At 39.3% G+C, this 20,887-nt stretch overlaps 1 protein-coding gene across 1 annotated transcript; it reads left to right on the forward strand.

The window, feature by feature from the left end:
* The first annotated feature begins 261 nt into the window (after positions 1-261).
* On the forward strand, positions 262-18,487 carry LOC309494494 (transmembrane protein 255B-like). Its single transcript, XM_082163902.1, has 9 exons — positions 262-424; positions 1,853-1,995; positions 3,094-3,156; positions 13,105-13,194; positions 13,301-13,378; positions 13,885-13,970; positions 14,047-14,206; positions 16,622-16,771; positions 17,716-18,487. The coding sequence occupies exons 1-9, from the start codon at positions 385-387 to the stop codon at positions 17,938-17,940; spliced, it is 1,035 nt and encodes a 344-aa protein (XP_082020028.1). The 5' UTR covers positions 262-384; the 3' UTR covers positions 17,941-18,487.
* The last annotated feature ends 2,400 nt before the right edge of the window (positions 18,488-20,887 follow it).

Below are 20,887 nucleotides of genomic sequence, written 5' to 3' on the forward strand. Positions count from 1 at the left end.
AGCGTTTGATTAAATAATAAAAATCTATCGAGTCTGGTATAAGCATATTTTTCTGTTGTTAAAATGTTTTTAGGCAAGTTGTCATTCAAAGTCTGTCTTGAAAAACTTTACATCAGGCTTTAAGCTCCGCATTAATTTCTTTTTTAGCCCGTAAAATAGATTGATTGTGTGTGTGTGTGTGTGTGTGTGTGTGTGTGTGTGTGTGTGCGCGCGTGTGCGCGCCCCGCTCGTGCGTCACCATCAGCTCCTCTCAGTCGCGTGAGTTTGTGTTGTGAGTCCCGCGCGCGACACTTTACCTGAGAGGAATTATAATAAACACGGAGGAAAATACAAACTTTATTTTGTGGATAAGATTCTCTGAGTGTGTGTGTAACATCGGACGCGATGCAGCAGAACGCGCCGCAGACCAGCGCGGATACAGCAGGTGAGCAGAGTTATAATCATACACTAATCATCATGTTATTAGAGGAGCGTGTGTTCTCATGATAACATGATGAGATCTGTAATAACCGTACATCAGAAGAGCATCTGTGATGAGAAGTTTATTTAATTAAGAATAAAGACTGCGTTTTTTTTAATGTTCTTTATTTATATAAGTTTCATGTATTTAAAAAACCATTTCATTTATTTAAAAAGTGCAATTATTCGATTGAGAAACTAAGTTATATTTATCTAATAGTTGTCTTATGCATGAAGTTAGAATTGAACTTGTTTTATTTCTAAGCCTCAGTTATGCATATAGAGTTTTGCATTGGTGTGTTTGACAGATATCGGTGTTTTACACGTTTACTGTCCGTTTTGTTTTTCTAATGTCAGAGACTTCAGTCAAGCCAATTGTAATTGTGTATAAAAAATAATTTCCCGGCAGTTTTACAGATATTAATGTTTATGATATCTTCATATAGTCGCGTATAGTTCACGTTTTGCGTCGATATACACGAGATCTGCTGTAATCCTGCAAACACGGAACGTTCTCGAATAAATGAACAAACGTTCGTTCAATACATTCGTTCATGGAACGTTTTTTTCTTGGATGTTTTACATTTTCTGAAACATTTTAGTTGGATGTTTGTTTAACGGATTTTAAATGTTACTTGTTTCAGATCAGAGAACATTCAACAGTAACATTACCATATTTCAGCAAAATCATCACACGGAATGTCCCTTTAAACGGATATTTCGTCCAAAAATGAAGATAATCCCATCATGTACTCGCTCTCATGTCAGCTGTACATGACTCTCTTCTTCCAGCCGAACACTTCAGAGTTATATTACATATATCCTGGCTCTTCCCAGCTTTATAATGAGAGGTTATATAATTGCAGCCCTGAAAAGTGCCTCCATCATCATAACAATAATCCACACTCCTGCAGGGGTTAATACAGGCCTTCTGAAGAAACATATCCATGTTTATATCTTTATTAATGTAATCACTGGCTTCCGGTAACAGCCGTACATAAGTCTAGTTCCGGCGGAAGAGTGACCTCTGACCCCACGCATGACCTCTGACCCCACGCATGATGTAGGAGTATGGTAAGCTCAGGTGAGAGTCGACGCCTCTCGTGGTTCAAACAAACTCAAGCTCCTCCCACTTTTCTCTTTAAAAAAATCCTCTTTTTAGACTCTAATTCGTGACCGGTGTTTTATTTTGCCCGATCCTCTGCGTTCGTCAATACGTCATGCTTCGGGTCAGAGGTCATGCGTTGGGTCAGAGGTCACTCGTCATGCGTGGGTGTCTATAATGCTTTTAGGGCTGAGCGATAATATAGTTTGTTTTCTGGCAATATGTGTAAACTAGTGTCTCCCAGTGAAGGCCTTGTGTGTGTGTGTGTGTGTGTGTGTGTGTGTGCAGATGTGTTCGTGAAGCGCCGGCGGACGGCTCTCTGGTGTTCGGTGTCTCTGTTCGGACTCTCGGTTCTGGTTCTGGTGGTCGGGCTCCTGTCGGCCACACACACGGATAACGTGGCCGTGTCTGGATACTATCCCGGGATTATAGTGAGCTTCAATTACTTTAATGAACTCTTTGTTTTGTCCTTTCATTAGTGCCATAAAACACCAGGACAGCCGCGGTTTGAGCCTTAAAGGTGCAGTGTGTAATATACAGGAGGATCTGTCGACAGCGGAGCCGATCATGACCCGACCCTGGGGCCCTCGTGACCCCTGACCCCTGAGCCATGAGCCATGTTACCCATTTGTGTGGTTTAAAGGTTTAGTTCACCCAAAAATGAAAGTTCTGTCAGTAATTACTCGTCCTCATGTTGTTCCAAGACTTTCGTTCATCTTCGAACACAAATTAAGATATTTCGCTTTTTCGTAAGAAAATGGCAGATGGCGGATTATGATTGGTCAGATCGCCTGTCAATCAAACTCCCTGCGAAGGGTGAATTCACTCTCATGGTGTTTTTTTCTCTCTTTTTGTGACCAGAAGGATAGTTCTGCTTAAGTTTCTCAGCGATGTTGTAAACTTTGATTGACGCGAGGGGGAGGCAGGGCCTTGAGTAATTTACGGGGCCCTATGCAGCTTGAGTAGTGTGTGTGTATAGGCCTGATCGACTCTGGTCGACAGAAATGCAATATCATAAACATAACTGTGTCTTCAGTGGTGTATAAAGACCTTACATAATGAAGCGTTATGTGTTTATTAGCTTAGAATGAGTCATTTCTCTCTACACACACCGCGGGTCCGCTTACATCCACATGTTTCTACGGTGGCCCTGAGCGGACAAATGTGTTTCGTCACTGTTGTTCTTCGTGTAAAGAAGTGAACTAAAGTCAGCGAATAAAACACTGACACAATGATGAACAAGTCACAATAATATTCGCAATAACATCGTTTTACTGAATAATTTAATTTATTTTTGTAAAGAAACCTCATTGTTTAACTGGCTACTCTCTGCCGTCTCAGACGACGACATCACTTCCTGTCGTCCACCGTAACTTCTGTTGGGTGCAGTTCACACCCTCACCACTAGATGCTGGTAGAGGTTACACACTGCACCTTTAAAGTCTGTCATTATTTGTCTAAAAGATGAAGTCGAGTTATTACTGCATGCTGAATCAACTGTGTTGTTGTTGTTCTCTTGTTGATGGCAGCTGAGCTTCGGAGCGTTCCTGGGAGTCGTTGGTCTGAACGTGGTGGAGAATCGCAGACCGATGGTGAGTACCAGATCAAAACCAGCCAGAACATGTCTTTACGGTCTATTTTAGTCGCGGAGTATCGGCTCTCTGAGGGACATAATGGCTCGTCAATACAATTACAGCCTGTGTATTTCAGGTGCTGTTTGTTTCTGTCCTTGTGAAATATAGTTCGGATAGTATTACTCGTGAGAGATGGGCCAGTAAACTGTGTTTACACCAGGGAACACGAGGCACATCCGCTGTCAGATCGATGAGCGCGATTGGACACGCGCTCAGTAATGCTGAGTGTAATTGGCTGACAGATCAGGTGAAGTTTTAGATGAATCAGATTAGCATTGATGGCTAGATGAAGCTAATGGAGCCGTGTCCGTCCTTCAGTGCCTGTCCTGATCATCACCAGACTTTTGCCTATCTAAAACTCACAGGCATGATGCTAAGGTGTTGCTATGTGTCCGTAATGTGTTCAGTGTGGTTGCTAAGGTGTTGCTATGAGACTATAATGTGTTACGTGTGGTTGCTAAGGTGTTGCTATGAGACTATAATGTGTTACGTGTGGTTACTAGGGTGTTATGTGACTAATGCATTCAGTGTGGTTGTTAGGGTGTTGTTATGTGACTAGCAACCACATTGAATGCATTAGTCACATAGCAGCACCCTAGTAACCACACAGAACACATTACAGCCGCATGCATAGCAACACCTTAGTAACCACATTGAACGCATTAGTCACAAAGCAACACCCTAGCAACCACACCGAACACATTAGTCACATAGCAACACCTTAGTAACCATATTGAACACATTACTCACATAGCAACACCCTAGCAACCACACAGAACATATTACAGTCACATAGCAACACCTTAGTAACCACATTGAATGCATTAGTCACAAAGCATTCACAAAGCAACAACCTAGCAACCACACAGAACACAGTACAGTCACAGAGCAACAGATTAGTATCCACATTGAATGCATTAGTCACATAGACACACCCTAGCAACCACACAGAACACATTGCAGACACATAGCAACCACTTAGTATGCCTTTGAACATATTAGTCACATAGAAACACCCTAGCAACTACACAGAACACATTGCAGACACATATTAACACTTTAGCCACCACATTGAAAGCATTAGTCACATAGCAACACCCTAGCAACCACACAGAAAACAGTGGTCACATAGCAACACCTTAGTATCCACATTGAATGCATTAGTTACACAGCAGCAACACTCTAGTAACCACACAGAACACATTACAGCCACATGGCAACACCTTAGCAACCACATTGAATGCATTAAGGTGTTGCTATGTGACTAATGCATTCAATGTGGTTACTAACACACACTCCATCAGAATGATACCATGGTGAAGGGAAGTTGTGTGTCTGTAACCATGGAGACGTGTCGTTAGTCTGTGTGACGTCCGTGTGTGATTTAGGCTTCAGTTGTGTCCTGAGTTCTGATCCCAGTACAGCCTTTAACATTTAATGAGCACACACACACACACACACACACACACACACACACTCATTCACAAAATCAACATGCACATGCTCCATTACACAAGACGGTTCTATAGGTACAACACACACACACACACACACACACACACACACACACACACACAGTAAGCTGAGACCAGGCGCTCAGATGAACACATTAATGTGCAACAGCCCGCATCACACTGCAGCTTTAGGTTTCATTTCCTGAAGACACAGTCCCGTGACCTCTGACCCCTCGGAGATTAGAGGAAGTGACCAGAACATTGTTGCCAGAGAGTTTGGAGGTCAAACGCTGCAGAATCACGACTGTAATAGAACGAGCCGTCAGGATGATGATGATTCAGATGTTCTCGTATCATCACCTTCAGCCTCAGAGAACAAGATCCTCAAGCATCATCCATTATGTAGCGCTTGGTTAGAGAAAAAGTGAGACACTCGTGACCTTTTATGAAGAGTTCTTAAAAGACAATGTTATTCCTAGTGTGAAGAACATTTTAATAAATCTTCCATCAAAGAATCATGAATAGATTTGTTAATGAATCAGAATCATTCGGTTCTTCACGACTCAGTGTTCATTTGTGTTTGAATCAGAATCGTTCAGTTCTTTATGACTCAGTGTTCATGCGTGTTTTTGAATCAGAATCGTTCAGTTCTTCACAACTCAGTGTTCATGCGTGTTTTTGAATCAGAATCGTTCAGTTCTTTATGACTGTGTTCATGCGTGTTTTTGAATCAGAATTGTTCAGTTCATGCATGTTTTTGAATCAGAATCGTTCAGTTCTTTATGACTCAGTGTTCATGCGTGTTTTTGAATCAGAATTGTTCAGTTCATGCATGTTTTTGAATCAGAATCGTTCAGTTCTTTATGACTCAGTGTTCATGCGTGTTTGAATCAGAATTGTTCAGTTCATGCATGTTTTTGAATCAGAATCGTTCAGTTCTTTATGACTCAGTGTTCATGCGTGTTTGAATCAGAATTGTTCAGTTCATGCATGTTTTTGAATCAGAATCGTTCAGTTCTTTATGACTCAGTGTTCATGCGTGTTTTTGAATCAGAATTGTTCAGTTCATGCATGTTTTTGAATCAGAATCGTTCAGTTCTTTATGACTCAGTGTTCATGCGTGTTTGAATCAGAATTGTTCAGTTCATGCATGTTTTTGAATCAGAATCGTTCAGTTCTTTATGACTCAGTGTTCATGCGTGTTTTTGAATCAGAATTGTTCAGTTCTTTATGGCCCTGTCCCAAATGGCACACTCCGGACTTGTGGACTTCCTCAGAGTCCACACTTTGGTGACGTCATGTAGTGCAGACCTATAGGGCCCTTGGCGCGAGTCCACGAGGGCGCATTGAGAGGTATTTTTGGGACAGACTCGATCGGCATGCCGGAAATAACGGTCTGGTTGTTGTTGGACAGGAGAAATCACATTTTTGCGCTCCGACGTCTTATCTGCATGTCCACTACACAGCCTAATTTTACAGTTCTATATTTTGATATTATGCATATCACCTGGGCATTAGACAATAGATAAATCATGCTTATTTAAATGATGTATACAGTTGTACATAATAATACATAATGTTCCATTTGAACTAAGATTACAATTTTAAAACATAATTTAAATATATTTTTTTCAATTTACAGGTTTCAATATTCATACTATGTTTACATATGACTCAGTAAAGCCCTGCCATTCGGTTCTATTTATTTAATGAATCATAATGCGATCGTATTATTAAACACGCTATTATTATGTTTGAGACATCAACCACTGGTCGATGACCATAATGTTTGTATAAACTGTAGGTAACAACTGGTAAAATGTACATTTAGGTCATAAAAACAGTAATATTTTCTTCTCAGCATGTCAACAATTATCCGTGAGTGAAATCTCCTCCCATCTGTTGTCTGATTGGCCTTTCGCAAGGATTCCTGGGTAGTTAAAGTGCGTGGAGCCTGCATCTATGCGGGCTTCGTGGAAGACCGCTTCAAGGGTACAAAGGGGGCGCTGCTGAGCACACTTCAGAGCGGTAAAATGCTGAATGGGACGGCCTACGGACTCGTAGACTCAGCGAGCACGCGTAATTCAAGTCCACGAGACCGAAAGTCCGCATGAAGTGCGCCATTTGGGACAGGGCCATTGACTCAGTGTTCATGCGTATTTTTGAATCAGAATCGTTCAGTTCTTCACAACTCAGTGTTCATGCGTGTTTGAATCAGAATTGTTCAGTTCATGCATGTTTTTGAATCAGAGTTGTTCAGTTCTTCACGACTCAGTTCACGTGTGTTTTTGAATCAGAATCGTTCAGTTCTTTATGACTCAGTGTTCATGCGTGTTTTTGAATCAGAATTGTTCAGTTCATGCATGTTTTTGAATCAGAGTTGTTCAGTTCTTCACGACTCAGTTCACGCGTGTTTTTGAATCAGAATCGTTCAGTTCTTCACGACTCAGTGTTCATGCGTGTTTGAATCAGAATTGTTCAGTTCATGCATGTTTTTGAATCAGAGTTGTTCAGTTCTTCACGACTCAGTGTTCACATGTGTTTGAATCAGAATCGTTCAGTTTTTCATGACTCAGTGTTCACGCGTGTTTGAATCAGAATCGTTCAGTTCTTCACGACTCAGTGTTCACGCGTGTTTGAATCAGAATCGTTCAGTTCTTCACGACTCAGTTCACGCGTGTTTGAATCAGAATCATTCAATTCTTCACGACTCAGTTCACGCGTGTTTGAATCAGAATCATTCAATTCTTCACGACTCAGTGTTCATGCGTGTTCTTGAATCAGAATCATTCAATTCTTCACGACTCAGTGTTCACGCGTGTTTTTGAATCAGAATCGTTCAGTTCTTCACGACTCAGTTCACGCGTGTTTTTGAATCAGAATCGTTCAGTTCATGAATGCAACAAAGTTTGTTTCTAGAAGAAAATAGCGTCACAGTCCAGCTTAAGTAAGTTCAGTGAAGTTCAGATTCATTTTTGTTGTTAAAAAGTTATTAGTTCATATATATATAGCCGCTCTGGAGAAAACCATGATGTCATCGTCCAGCTCAGTTCAGTTCTCATATAATGGTGTCAGTGCAGGAGATCAATAATATTGTTGAATATTAAATTAAATGTAAATGTCCCCAACTAAGCAAGACAAAAGCCAATGGTGACAAAGGCGGCTGTGTGTGTGTGTGTGTGTGCGCGCGCCTGTGTGTGTGTGTGTGTGACTCCTGTTCTTTACTCTAGTTCTGTGTGTGTGTGTGTGTGTGTGTGTGTATAGACGTGCATGTCTATCTTAATTGTCAGTCCCCCTCGTTGGTTCATGATGTTGTCAGTCAGTAGAGCTGGTCTGAACTGGACTGGTATACTGGAGTGACTGGTAAGCAGAGAGCCGGTGTTGAGTTTCTGACATGGAGCTTCTCACATGCATCTTTAAAGCGTCAGTGTTCAGAGTCTGTAGGTTTCGCTCTCAAACTCGTCTCTTCAGGAGCTCCTGGTTATCGCTCCAGAAAAACTGAAACGTGTCGAGTCATCTTCATTTATACAGCGCTTTAACACTATAGAGTGTTTCACAGCATCTAACAGGAGATTACAGTAACAGAGATTGTTCAGGCTTTACAGCAGATCTAGAATAGAGTTATTGTCCAGATAAAGTTAGTTTTGATTGATTCACTTCCGTTGTAAAGATCATTAGTGATTAACTTAGCGGCCGCTAACACACACCGTTCTCACAGGAAACCCTTCATGCGCTCCGGTGCTCATTCACACAACAGTGTTTGAGCTCGAGAACACAAACCTTGAAACAAACACGCTGCTCTGAAACCTCTTTTTCATGCCTTGATGAAGAGAAAATGTGGTTCTCTCAAAATGTCTTATTTCTGAATGAGTCAGAAACTGAGTTTATAGTGTTTGTCCCTCATGTGAACTCGGGGAACTGAAGCAGTGACCTGGACTATCTTGCTCTTGCTCTTCACTTCGTCCTGCATTAGGAAGGAACTTAAATGTGTTTTGGGATCAGATTTGAAAAACAAATAAAATGTGGTTATTAGCTCCTGTTTTCTTCAGCTACGTCTACCTCTCTCTCTCTCTCTCTCTCTCTCTCTCTCTCTCTCTCTCTCTCTCTCTCTCCATCTCTCTCTCTCTCTCTCCATCTCTCTCTCTCTCTCCATCTCTCTCTCTCTCTCTCTCTCTCTCTCTCTCCATCTCTCTATCTCTCTCTCTCTCTCTCTCTCTCTCTCTCTCCATCTCTCTCTCTCTCTCTCTCTCTCTCTCTCTCTCTCTCTGAGAAAACCTACGTCTCATTACGTCTCGTTTGGATTATTGCAACTCTCTTGACTCTGTTCAGATCCTCCATCGCTCGTCTCCAATTACTGCAAAACTCCACAAAGGCAAACGTAAATTTGATCACGTTACTCCAATTTTGAAATTCTTGCTTTGGCTAATTTTAGAATTGAGTTTAAAGACCCACTCCGATGAAAATCATGTTTTTCTAGGTGTTAACATGTTCTTGTGGCATTTTTCTTATGCTAGAGGACATATCTTGAGAAAAATAAGCTCAAAGTTGTATTTCTGAGTATTTCTGCATTCAAATGGCTGTGAATCAGTAGCAGACGCTAAAATGCCGGCTAAAATAGACTGGAGTTGTGACGTAGTAACTCCACTGGGCGGGGCCACAAGCTCATACTCCCCTCCGCCCCGCCCGGGTTGCAATGCTACGAGGAGAGATATTGGTATTAGCTTTCATGCTTTACCAAAACATGTTGCTGTGAGAGATGAATGGATTACGTTCTATTCCAGGGTTCCAGACTGCGACCATTTTTTGAGAATGTGCGAGTTAAAATTTTATGTGGTCGCATTTGTGCGAGTGCATGGTCATGTACTACTCAGTTAAATTCACGCATGAATTTTCCTGCATTGAACTTGATTTAGCGCCCGCCAAAGTGAATTTTTGTCCCGCCAAAGTCTTATTTGATCGGTGAGTAATGTAGATGAACTGGTGAGTAATGTAGATGAACTGCTGCGCTTGTGACAGGACATGTTTATAACTGAAAGAACGAGCAGAGAGAGAGACCCGGACGCGCGCGCGCGCGCACTCTCTGTCTTCGGAGCCAGGCGAAAATGTAAACAAGACCTCACCGTCTCCAAACTAAGCGCTGTCTTGCTCTCTCTCCCTCGCACATATTAATCAGAATAAATCGACACGGCGGTAAAAGGTTGGAAGACCAAAGTTTCATGTGGAGCATTCTGAGATTTTTTTTTTTCTTTTTCTGAATTGCCGCTTGGTGTGAATTGTGCTAAATAAGTTGCCTTATCTTCTCTGAAAAGCGTTCCGGACATTCAGCTGACATAAAACAACACTTTAATTAAACGAAAAAAACTATCCAGTGATGAAATGTTTTCTGTGTTGACAGAAAGAAAGACAGAAAGAGGCTGTTGCTGCCTATGTATCTCGCTTCAGCCAACGGCTCCGCCCACAACGCAGAGGCGAATTGCTAATGAGCTACTGCCGCTCTGCTGAAGCGAAGTCCCAGAAAACGGCACAGGTTTTGTGATTTTGGCTAAAAACGGCATAATCATCATTTAAAGACCACTGAGAATGTTTAAAAATAGCTCATAAATATGATCGGAGTGGGACTTTAAAATTCTTCTTTATGTTTTCAAATCCTTAAATAATCTGGCACTGAGCTATTAGTCTGATCAACTCTATCTACACCAGGACATCATCTGAGGTCAGGTGATACGAGACTTCTCTCTGTCCCCAGATCACCTTTAAAGCATAGATCAGTGGTTCCCAAACCTGTCCTGAAGGCCCCCCAACACTGCACGTTTTCTTTGTCTCCCTAATCAAACACACCTGATTCAACTCATCAGCTCAATTAACCCATGTGATAATGAGCTGATGAGTTGAATCAGGTGTGTTTGATTAGGGAGACAAAGAAAACGTGCAGTGTTGGGGGGCCTTCAGGATAGGTTTGGGAACCACTGGCATAGATAGAGATCGAGCCTTCGCTATTGCTATCGCTATCGCTATCGCTTCCGGCGGGTGGATATCAGATCGGCACACTATTTTTAAATGTTTTTAACTACCCTTACGAAGATTAACCATGGTTTTACTACAAATAAAACCCAAAAAACATGGTTATTATAGTTAAACCATGATAACTAAAAATGAACCATGTCTTTGTTACACTAACCATATTTTAACCATGGTATTTGTTGTAAAACTGTGGTTAAACAAATGGTAGCCTACTCAATCTGCCCAAAAACTATGGTTACTGCACTTTTACTATAATAAAAGCATGGCTGATTTTCGTAGTCTCTTAAAACATTTGTTTTCCCTTGGCTTTCCCGTCACTGTGAGCCTCTGTCATGAATGTGTGTTTCTCCGTTGGTGTTGTTCAGCGCTTTGGTCAGTTTTTGGTAAATGTGCTTTATAAATAAAACAAAGTTGAAACTTGAAAATGCCAATATTAAACAAATAGAGCGCCTGCAAAGCTTTAGTTGGTGAAAACTCAAACCACATGCAGGATTACATGTAATCTAGACTGTGTACGGTAATCAGATTCCAAAAATGAAGTACTTGTTATTAGATCAGATTACATTTTAAAATACTATAAATATTTTTATTTGGTATTTTAACAGATGATCTGTAATTACACTTTTTTTTTTTAATGCGAACAAATAAAACATACTAACAAATATGCATGAAAAAAAACACATAGGGGTAATATTAATTGGACAGAAACATTTTAATAAATAAGGGGGGAAAAAAGATTATTATTTTTTTAATTAAGTTAAAAATGTAAATTTAATAAAAATAAAAAAAATAAAAAAATTCCCCCACCACCCTCTATGGTTGAAGCACTGATGCTGGTAGTTCAGTAGTCGTGACGTGATTAACTCGTCATCAGTGACTTGCAGTAATTCTGAGAGATGATGTGGTTTGGATCGAGGCCAGTGTTGGTCTCATGTTTAATGAGCTCAGAGGACTCGTTTTATTGGCTTGTTCTGGAGGTCATGTGATGTTTTCCTCCGGTTCGTTTATCACCAATGAATTTAGTTAGCGTAATTAAGCAGGAAAACGACACGGCCGTAAATCTGCAGTCGTTTAACAGCTCATTTAACGAGTGATGGATGTTGATCTGTGATGTGCGGTTAGCACGAGAGGATGTTAGCTAGCGCTCGGGGTTAATCATGTTTCACTGCACTTATGATTGATTGACAGACACTGACTCTGAACTCACACACGTTAGATTATAGATTTAACTTTATTTTATGTGTCATTGAGTTTTATTTTAAATGCTCGTCATCAGAATATCAGCTCATTTGCTCAACTTCAAGTCAGCTTTATTTCTGTAGCGCTTTATACAATAGATTTACAAAGCAGCTTCACAGTGATAAACTGGAAAATAACAGTGTTCAATTATAAAACAAATTAATTTCAGCAATAAGAAGCTCTGAAGAAGAACGCATCATTATTCAGATCAGCTCAGTAAGTGTCCATGTGATGATATTTGCTAGTTAACGCCGTTATTAAAAGTTTATTCTGCAAAACATTGAAGGAGGAATGTGGGATATTAGATAATTGTTGGTTAAAGTTTAGATAATTATGTTTATTTAATTGAAACATGTACTAAGAAAATGTACTTAGTTATGTGTCCAAATGATAAATAAATTAATTATAATACACTGTTAGGGTTAGAAGAGTTGGTTAGTCAAACACCGTCTCCTAGCCAGACATAACGTCGTGAATATCATACGTGTGTGTGTGTGTGTGTGTGTGTGTGTGTGTGTGTGTGTGTGTGTGTGTGTGTGTGTGAGTTTTATCTGGTCAGTATTTACGGCTTCAGCTGCTCAGAGCTCTTGATTAAACACACCCAGCGACATGATGGCACTCAGTGTGTGTGTGTGAGCGCGACCTTTCCTGCGTATGCCGTTCCTGCGCGGGACAGTAAATCACCCATAATGCACTGTGCCAGCAGACTCTACATTTACTTTATTACTGCAGTCAGAGTCACGAGTTCACCTGCAGAAAACGCTCTCACACAACACACACACACACACACACACACACAACACGTGATCATCTCTGTGTAAACTTCAAAAACGTGAATCTGTGAAACGCTGAGGCCTATACAGCAGGCTTTATAGGGTTAATAAATCAGCATGAAGTCTGTCTTTTCTCCTCTATTGTGTCGTATATCCGAGTGAAACGCTTCAGGAACAAGAACAAATGTGGGCGGGGCTTGATTGTGTCTGTGGGGAATTGATTGGATGGTTGTGGTTTGCTATTGGCTGATCTCTTGTGAGTGACAGGTTATAGCCCCGCCCTCGTCATCAGAGAAGAGATGCTGCAAGAGGAACTTATTCTGATTCTACATTATGAGGAACATGAACTTAACACAGCGATGAATAATAAATACTGCAATTTTCTATACAATGTTGATTAACACGTGTTTGTCCGTCAGCTGGTGGCGTCCATCATCTTCATCAGTCTCGGTGTCGTGTCGTGTTTTCTCTGCTCCATCATCGACGGCATCATCGCGGCCGAGTTCATCGTGAGTATCTGCTCACATGTGTCTCTCTCACTGCTCATGCAGAAAACCATGAGTTACTGTGTGTGTGTGTGTGTGTGTGTGTGTGTGTGTGTGTGTGTGTGTGTAGGACAGGAGGCCGCTGATGGAGGGCCGCTGTGAGTTTTACTCCAGCTCTTCTTACTCCTACGACAGCTACTACACTGAGGTGTGTTCATCTCAACTTATGCTCACATCATGAACATTAATCACACTGTAGGTCTGTAGTTCATAAAGCGCTAACACTGTTCATAACTGTAAGAATCAGTCGCTGATCATGTGCTCTGCTTCCCTCTGCTGGTCAGATATAAACATTACATCAGTTTCATTCATTTACATTGACATTTAATCATTTAGCAGACGCTTTTATCCAAAGCGACTTACAAATGAGGAGAGCAATAGAAGCTGTGACCCTTCCCAGTTTAGTCTCACGCAGTACATGTACTACTTTATTTTTTAGATAGATAGATAGATAGATAGATAGATATAGAAGAGAAGAGAAGGTGTTAGTATTAATAGATCAATGTCATTCAATATACATTTCCATTTCAGTTTATTCATTTGTCAAACAATTATCCAACATGAGGAACATCACAAGCAGTCTGTCATAAACCTACAATATTCATAACACACAATGTCAAGTTTAAAGAGCTTGTGTTGATGTCCTGTGATCAGGTTCCCTGTAATGCCTACGGTAAAGAGTGTAAAGTGAAGGTGAAGAGCAACACCTGCTATTGCTGTGACTTATTCAACTGCGACAGGTGAGCGACGCTCGTGAGTCCCTGTGTGTTACAGCACTGTGTGTGTGTACAGTAACAGTGTGTGTGTGTGTATTAGTGTGGACTATCACGTGCACTACTACGAGTTCACGGGCGTCAGCAGCTGCTGGGACGTGGTGAATCTGTACCGTCTGATGTGGGCTTGTGTGACGCTCAACGTTCTCGGTGTGTTTCTGGGAATCATCACCGCTGCCGTACTGGGAGCCTTCAAAGACCTGGCGAGTCTTCATAACATTCACAATTCAGTTTCATCAGTTTCATAACATTCACAGTCCACAGTTTCATAAATTCAGTTTCATAACATTCACAATTCAGTGTCATAACATTCACAGTCCACAGTTTCATAACATTCACAATTCAGTATCATAACATTCACAATTCAGTTTCATAACATTCACAATTCACAGTGTCATAACATTCACAATTCAGTGTCATAACATTCACAATTCAATTCAGTTTCATAACATTCACAATTCACAGTGTCATAACATTCACAATTCAGTGTCATAACATTCACAATTCACAGTGTCATAACATTCACAATTCAGTTTCATAACATTCACAATTCAGTTTCATAAAATTCACAATTCAGTGTCATAACATTCACAATTCAGTTTCATAACATTCACAATTCAGTGTCATAACATTCACAATTCAGTGTCATAACATTCACAATTCAGTGTCATAACATTCACAATTCAGTGTCATAACATTCACAATTCAGTTTCATAACATTCACAATTCAGTGTCATAACATTCACAGTCCACAGTTTCATAACATTCACAATTCAGTTTCATAACATTCACAATTCAGTTTCATAACATTCACAATTCAGTGTCATAACATTCACAATTCACAGTGTCATAACATTCACAATTCAGTTTCATAACATTCACAATTCAGTTTCATAACATTCACAATTCAGTGTCATAACATTCACAATTCACAGTGTCATGACATTCACAATTCAGTTTCATAACATTCACAATTCAGTGTCATAACATTCACAATTCACAGTGTCATAACATTCACAATTCAGTGTCATAACATTCACAATTCAGTTTCATAACATTCACAATTCAGTGTCATAACATTCACAGTCCACAGTTTCATAACATTCACAATTCAGTTTCATAACATTCACAATTCAGTGTCATAACATTCACAATTCACAGTGTCATAACATTCACAATTCAGTTTCATAACATTCACAATTCAGTTTCATAACATTCACAATTCAGTTTCATATCATTCACATTTCAGTGTCATAACATTCACAATTCACAGTGTCATAACATTCACAATTCAGTTTCATAACATTCACAATTCAGTGTCATAACATTCACAATTCACAGTGTCATAACATTCACAATTCAGTTTCATAACATTCACAATTCAGTTTCATAACATTCACAATTCAGTTTCATAACATTCACAATTCAGTGTCATAACATTCAAAATTCACAGTGTCATAACATTCACAATTCAGTGTCATAACATTCAAAATTCACAGTGTCATAACATTCACAATTCACAGTGTCATAACATTCACAATTCAGTGTCATAACATTCACAATTCAGTTTCATAACATTCACAATTCAGTTTCATAACATTCACAATTCAGTGTCATAACATTCACAATTCAGTGTCATAACATTCACAATTCACAGTGTCATAACATTCACAATTCACAGTGTCATAACATTCACAATTCACAGTGTCATAACATTCACAATTCAGTGTCATAACATTCACAATTCAGTTTCATAACATTCACAATTCAGTTTCATAACATTCACAATTCAGTGTCATAACATTCACAATTCAGTGTCATAACATTCAAAATTCACAGTGTCATAACATTCACAATTCAGTGTCATAACATTCACAATTCAGTGTCATAACATTCACAATTCAGTGTCATAACATTCAAAATTCACAGTGTCATAACATTCACAATTCACAGTGTCATAACATTCACAATTCACAGTGTCATAACATTCACAATTCACAGTGTCATAACATTCACAATTCACAGTGTCATAACATTCACAATTCACAGTGTCATAACATTCACAATTCACAGTGTCATAACATTCACAATTCAGTGTCATAACATTCAAAATTCACAGTGTCATAACATTCACAATTCACAGTGTCATAACATTCACAATTCAGTGTCATAACATTCACAATTCAGTTTCATAACATTCACAATTCAGTTTCATAACATTCACAATTCAGTGTCATAACATTCAAAATTCACAGTGTCATAACATTCAAAATTCACAGTGTCATAACATTCACAATTCAGTGTCATACACATTCACAATTCAGTGTCATAACATTCACAATTCACAGTGTCATAACATTCACAATTCACAGTGTCATAACATTCACAATTCAGTGTCATACACATTCACAATTCAGTGTCATAACATTCACAATTCACAGTCATAACATTCACAATTCACAGTGTCATAACATTCACAATTCACAGTGTCATAACATTCACAATTCACAGTGTCATAACATTCACAATTCAGTTTCTACAGTGCTTATACAATACAGATTTACAGAGCAGCTTCTCAGTAAGTGATATCAGCTCTTACATGACGTGTGTGTGTTCAGGCTCCTGTGGCTCACAGTCACATGACACCCAGTCCGGCTCCACCCCCTCATATCCTGTACAATCCCAGTCAACACCTGATCTCCTACACCGGCTTCTGCCCGTCGGGACAAACGCTCCCCGCGTACCCGAACTACTCACTACCCATGCAGGTGAGCGTCTCTGGCTAAGTATTACTGCGGTAATGCTTCTGTACATCAGCATGGAATATTGATTAGAGTGAGAATGATTTTCATTAGATACAGAATGACATCACTGGTCAATCGCAAACACATAGACTAAATTATTTCAAACGTCAAGTTCAATGTTATTTGTATTGTATAGTGCTTTTCACAATACACTTCCTTTCAAAGCAGCTTTAAAGAAAGTCATACTGTTATGCCTATGATGGAGTAGCACGCTAGTTTTCTATTAACAGATTTGAACATCGGTCGGTTTTGTTCCGTTAACAGATTTAAACGTCGGTCGGTTTTGTTCCGTTAACAGATTTAAACGTCGGTCGGTTTTGTTTCGTTAACAGATTTAAACGTCGGTCGGTTTTGTTTCGTTAACAGATTTAAACGTCGGTCGGTTTTGTTCCGTTAACAGATTTAAACGTCGGTCGGTTTTGTTCCGTTAACAGATTTAAACGTTGTATGGTTTATTTAAACGTCGGTCGGTTTTGTTCCGTTAACAGATTTAAACGTCGGTCGGTTTTGTTCCGTTAACAGATTTAAACGTCGGTCGGTTTTGTTCCGTTAACAGATTTAAACGTTGTATGGTTTTGTTTCGTTAACAGATTTAAACGTTGGTCGGTTTTGTTCCGTTAACAGATTTAAACGTCGGTCGGTTTTGTTTCGTTAACAGATTTAAACGTCGGTCGGTTTTGTTCCGTTAACAGATTTAAACGTTGGATGGTTTTGTTCCGTTAACAAATTTAAACGTCGGTCGGTTTTGATCCATTAACATTTTTTGGGTTCCAATTAAGACATTTTAACATTTTTAACATTTTAACAATAATTTAAATGTAGTTTAAAGAAGGCAGCTGCTAGAAAGTCAACATAATGCCTTAATCTTGTCTAATCTGTGAGGTTATGTTTGATTGTTTGTCCTCCAGCATCTGAACGGTTACCCGGCTCCATCCGCAGCTCCTCCCGTTCCCGAAGTCTCGAACTCCCCGTCCGATGAGACTCAACCGGCGGCTCAGAACGGGACGAACCCGACCGGACCGACCCAAACCCAGTCTCAGGACACCAGCGCATACATGCTGACTCCAAACGCTCCCTCGCTCTACGCTCACTCCTTAGGGCCCTTCGAGAAGCCTCCTCCCTACGCCTCCTGAAACACCCGGACCGCTGACCTCTGACCCCTGTGTGACACTCGCCGCTAATTACCTCTGTAATTGTCAGTGTTTCTCGTAGAAAATGTGATCGATGTTGTTCTTCGGTAGTTTCCAAAACCTCTGGGCCCGTATTCATAAAGAATCTTAAGTCAAAGAGTAGCTCCTAGTGACAAAATTCTAAGAAAATTCTTAGAAATGTGGGCGTTTACTCTTAAAATTAAAGAAAAAATCCTAGTAAAGAAAAAAGTAATTCAGAAAGCATCTTAACCATTAAAAGAGGTCTTAAGGTCAAAATTGTTAGGAGCACGGACGCGGACTTTTAAGAGGCTGAAGAGTCTCTTTAGTAGAGGAGAAAATGGCAGAAAGACGAAGAGGGAGAAGAAATGTGTTGCAGACAATGGATGACAGTGAGTTAATAAGACGCTATAGATTAGATCGTGCAGGGATCATGTTTGTGACTGATCTTATTAGAGACACGCTAACATCTCCGACACAGCACAGAAATGCCATAGCGCCAGAAATGAAAGTAATCACTACATTACGATATTTGGCAACTGGGAAAATTCCATGTTTGATACATTAAAACCAACATTCAAACCACCACTTAAATAGACATGCCAGCAATCAGTGGAATTGGAAAGAGTGGAACAATTTTTATCATTCTAAGCCAAGCAAATACCCTATAGGAAATTAACAGCATGGTAAATAAAATAAAAAGGATTTATATACACATATATAATGTGTGTGTGTGAGAATGGTCAAATAGGAAAAATTACGCATGTAATTTCAAAGTGAAGGCTTAGAATAAACCCTCTACTTAAAATCACTTCTTTTTTTTTTTCTTCTTGGACAACCAACCAATCACAGTCTTCAAAAGATTGTGTCATACATAGCAACGGGGTCAACCCCGCCTCCTTACTAAGATGAAAGTTTTTGTCTTTTCCTTACTCAGAGTTGCTCTCAGATCGGTCCCGAATCGCTTTTAAGCTAAGACTCCTACGTAAAAGTTTTTAAGCTAAATTAAGAGTTTTCTGAGAGGATTCTTAGAATCTTTATGAATACGGGCCCTGATCTTTCATGTTTAACCCTCATCCTTCCCTCGCGGCTCATCATGACCCGAAGCCCTAAAATTATACTTTACAATTATTTTTTGTCCAGAAAGCTTGTTTTATTTCATTTTGATAATATTTTTTTTAATTTTTGATGCGATTTTTTTATTTTATTTATTTTTTATTTATTTTTTAATTGACCTTTAAATAACTAGTTTTGATTAATAAATAATATATAAATAGTAATTTAAGCACATTCCTCACATTCTTTCTACTTAAATTCAAAATATCTCACAATTTCATGCATAACCCTTTTAATTCAGCTCTAAATATCTTACATTGTGTGTCTTTGACCTGTTGTGTAAAATAATAATATAAGATGATATTTCCTGACTCTAGATGGACTTATATCTCTATATGGAGTAAATGAGCTGTTCCTCTGGGTCCTAAAGCCAGTTTCTCTTCAGTGTGCATTCAGATACACATGTAGACATTATACAATCATTTATTGGTAAAGTTTTAGCATTTTTAGTTTGAATTTTGAGCATTGTTAGGTGTTTCTATGTGTACTGAAGCATTCATTCCTAAGGGGGTCAAATTGACCCATGAGAGAAGGATTTGTTACTTTTTTATATTTCAACCACAAAACTCCTCAAATCCATTACATTTTTTGGTTTATTCGTGGTTCAAGTGCGACAAAAGTCCTGGGGTCTCGGACCCCTTCGATGAACACTCAATCTTTAAAAAAATGTAAAAACAATTTCCAGGGAAGGATGAGGGTTAACTCCCTGTTCCTTTGGTGGATCTTCATTGTTTGATCTGTTTTAAACACTGTTGTATTGTGAAATGTGTCCGACTCTAGTCATAACTCAAGCGCACAACACAGTGCTTTAGTCTTCTTCTACGGGAGGATCTAGTCATCAGTCTGAAGAGAATCTTGCTGAGAAAGTTCATGTCGACATGTTTATATCAGATTCCTGAAAAACACACATATGGTTTCATAACAGGTTCCATTAGTTAACATGAATAATTAAAAGTTGGATTTTTATTAACTAATGTAAAAGATTAACTCTTTCCCGGCCACTGACTGAGTTTTCCAGACTATTCCACATCTTCTGAAAGAGTTCAGAATCTCCAGACCAGAAGCAGAAACGAGAGATAGAAGCTTTGCTGACACACATGTAAATTATAACGCGATCATCAAACTTTAACCTTCATTCAGTAATGTTTTGATTTATATGCTGTTGAACCATGAAGAGGAAACGACTGTGAAGCTTTGAGGTGATGATGGACTCAGTGTGTGTGAGAGTGTGTGTGTGTGTGTGTGTGTGTGTGTGTGTGTGTGTGTGAGAGAGAGAGAGTGTGCGTGTGTGGATGGCCTTGATCTACTCCATCTGTGTTTAGGATTATCGTTCTGAATCCCATCTGGACGAAGACTTTGACAAAAACATAATTTTCTCAGCTTTTTGATGAATCTTCCCCACATTCAAGAGTCGATAAAAATAATGCATGAATCTGGAATAAAATGTTTTCTAAAAGCAGAGGCTCTGGTCTTTCTTTCGATATAGTGCATGTTCAGATATTCATACAGAAAATAATTCAACAAAGATGTTTTGTTCCGTTGAAGATGCTGATGGTGTCTGGCAACTTTACTTAAAAAATGCTGGCGGGGAAAGAGTTAATAAATACTGTAACTGGTTAATGTTAATGCATTAACTAATGGGACCTTGTTGTAAAGTGTTGCCTCTTGTTTGTACAAAAATATGAATTGTTTTTTTCTCATGTCCAAAGGCACTTAAAACTTAAATATCCCAATAGATATGATTCTTAATTTATTGTTTTGTTGAAATATTCATGTGGGTTTTTCTTGCACACAAATGATTTTCCCATGTGATTTT

Source organism: Leuciscus leuciscus, assembly GCF_965113295.1.
Source record: "Leuciscus leuciscus genome assembly, chromosome: 3".
Taxonomy (NCBI): domain Eukaryota; kingdom Metazoa; phylum Chordata; class Actinopteri; order Cypriniformes; family Leuciscidae; genus Leuciscus; species Leuciscus leuciscus.

What these genes read in the sequence shown, in the direction of transcription:
- LOC309494494 (XM_082163902.1), top strand. Translation starts at nt 385, where the DNA reads ATGCAGCAGAACGCGCCGCAGACCAGCGCGGATACAGCAG. An exon ending in GATACTATCCCGGGATTATA is followed by an intron (nt 1,996 to 3,093) that starts GTGAGCTTCAAT and finishes TGTTGATGGCAG; the next exon opens with CTGAGCTTCGGAGCGTTCCT. An exon ending in TGGGAGCCTTCAAAGACCTG is followed by an intron (nt 14,207 to 16,621) that starts GCGAGTCTTCAT and finishes GTGTGTGTTCAG; the next exon opens with GCTCCTGTGGCTCACAGTCA.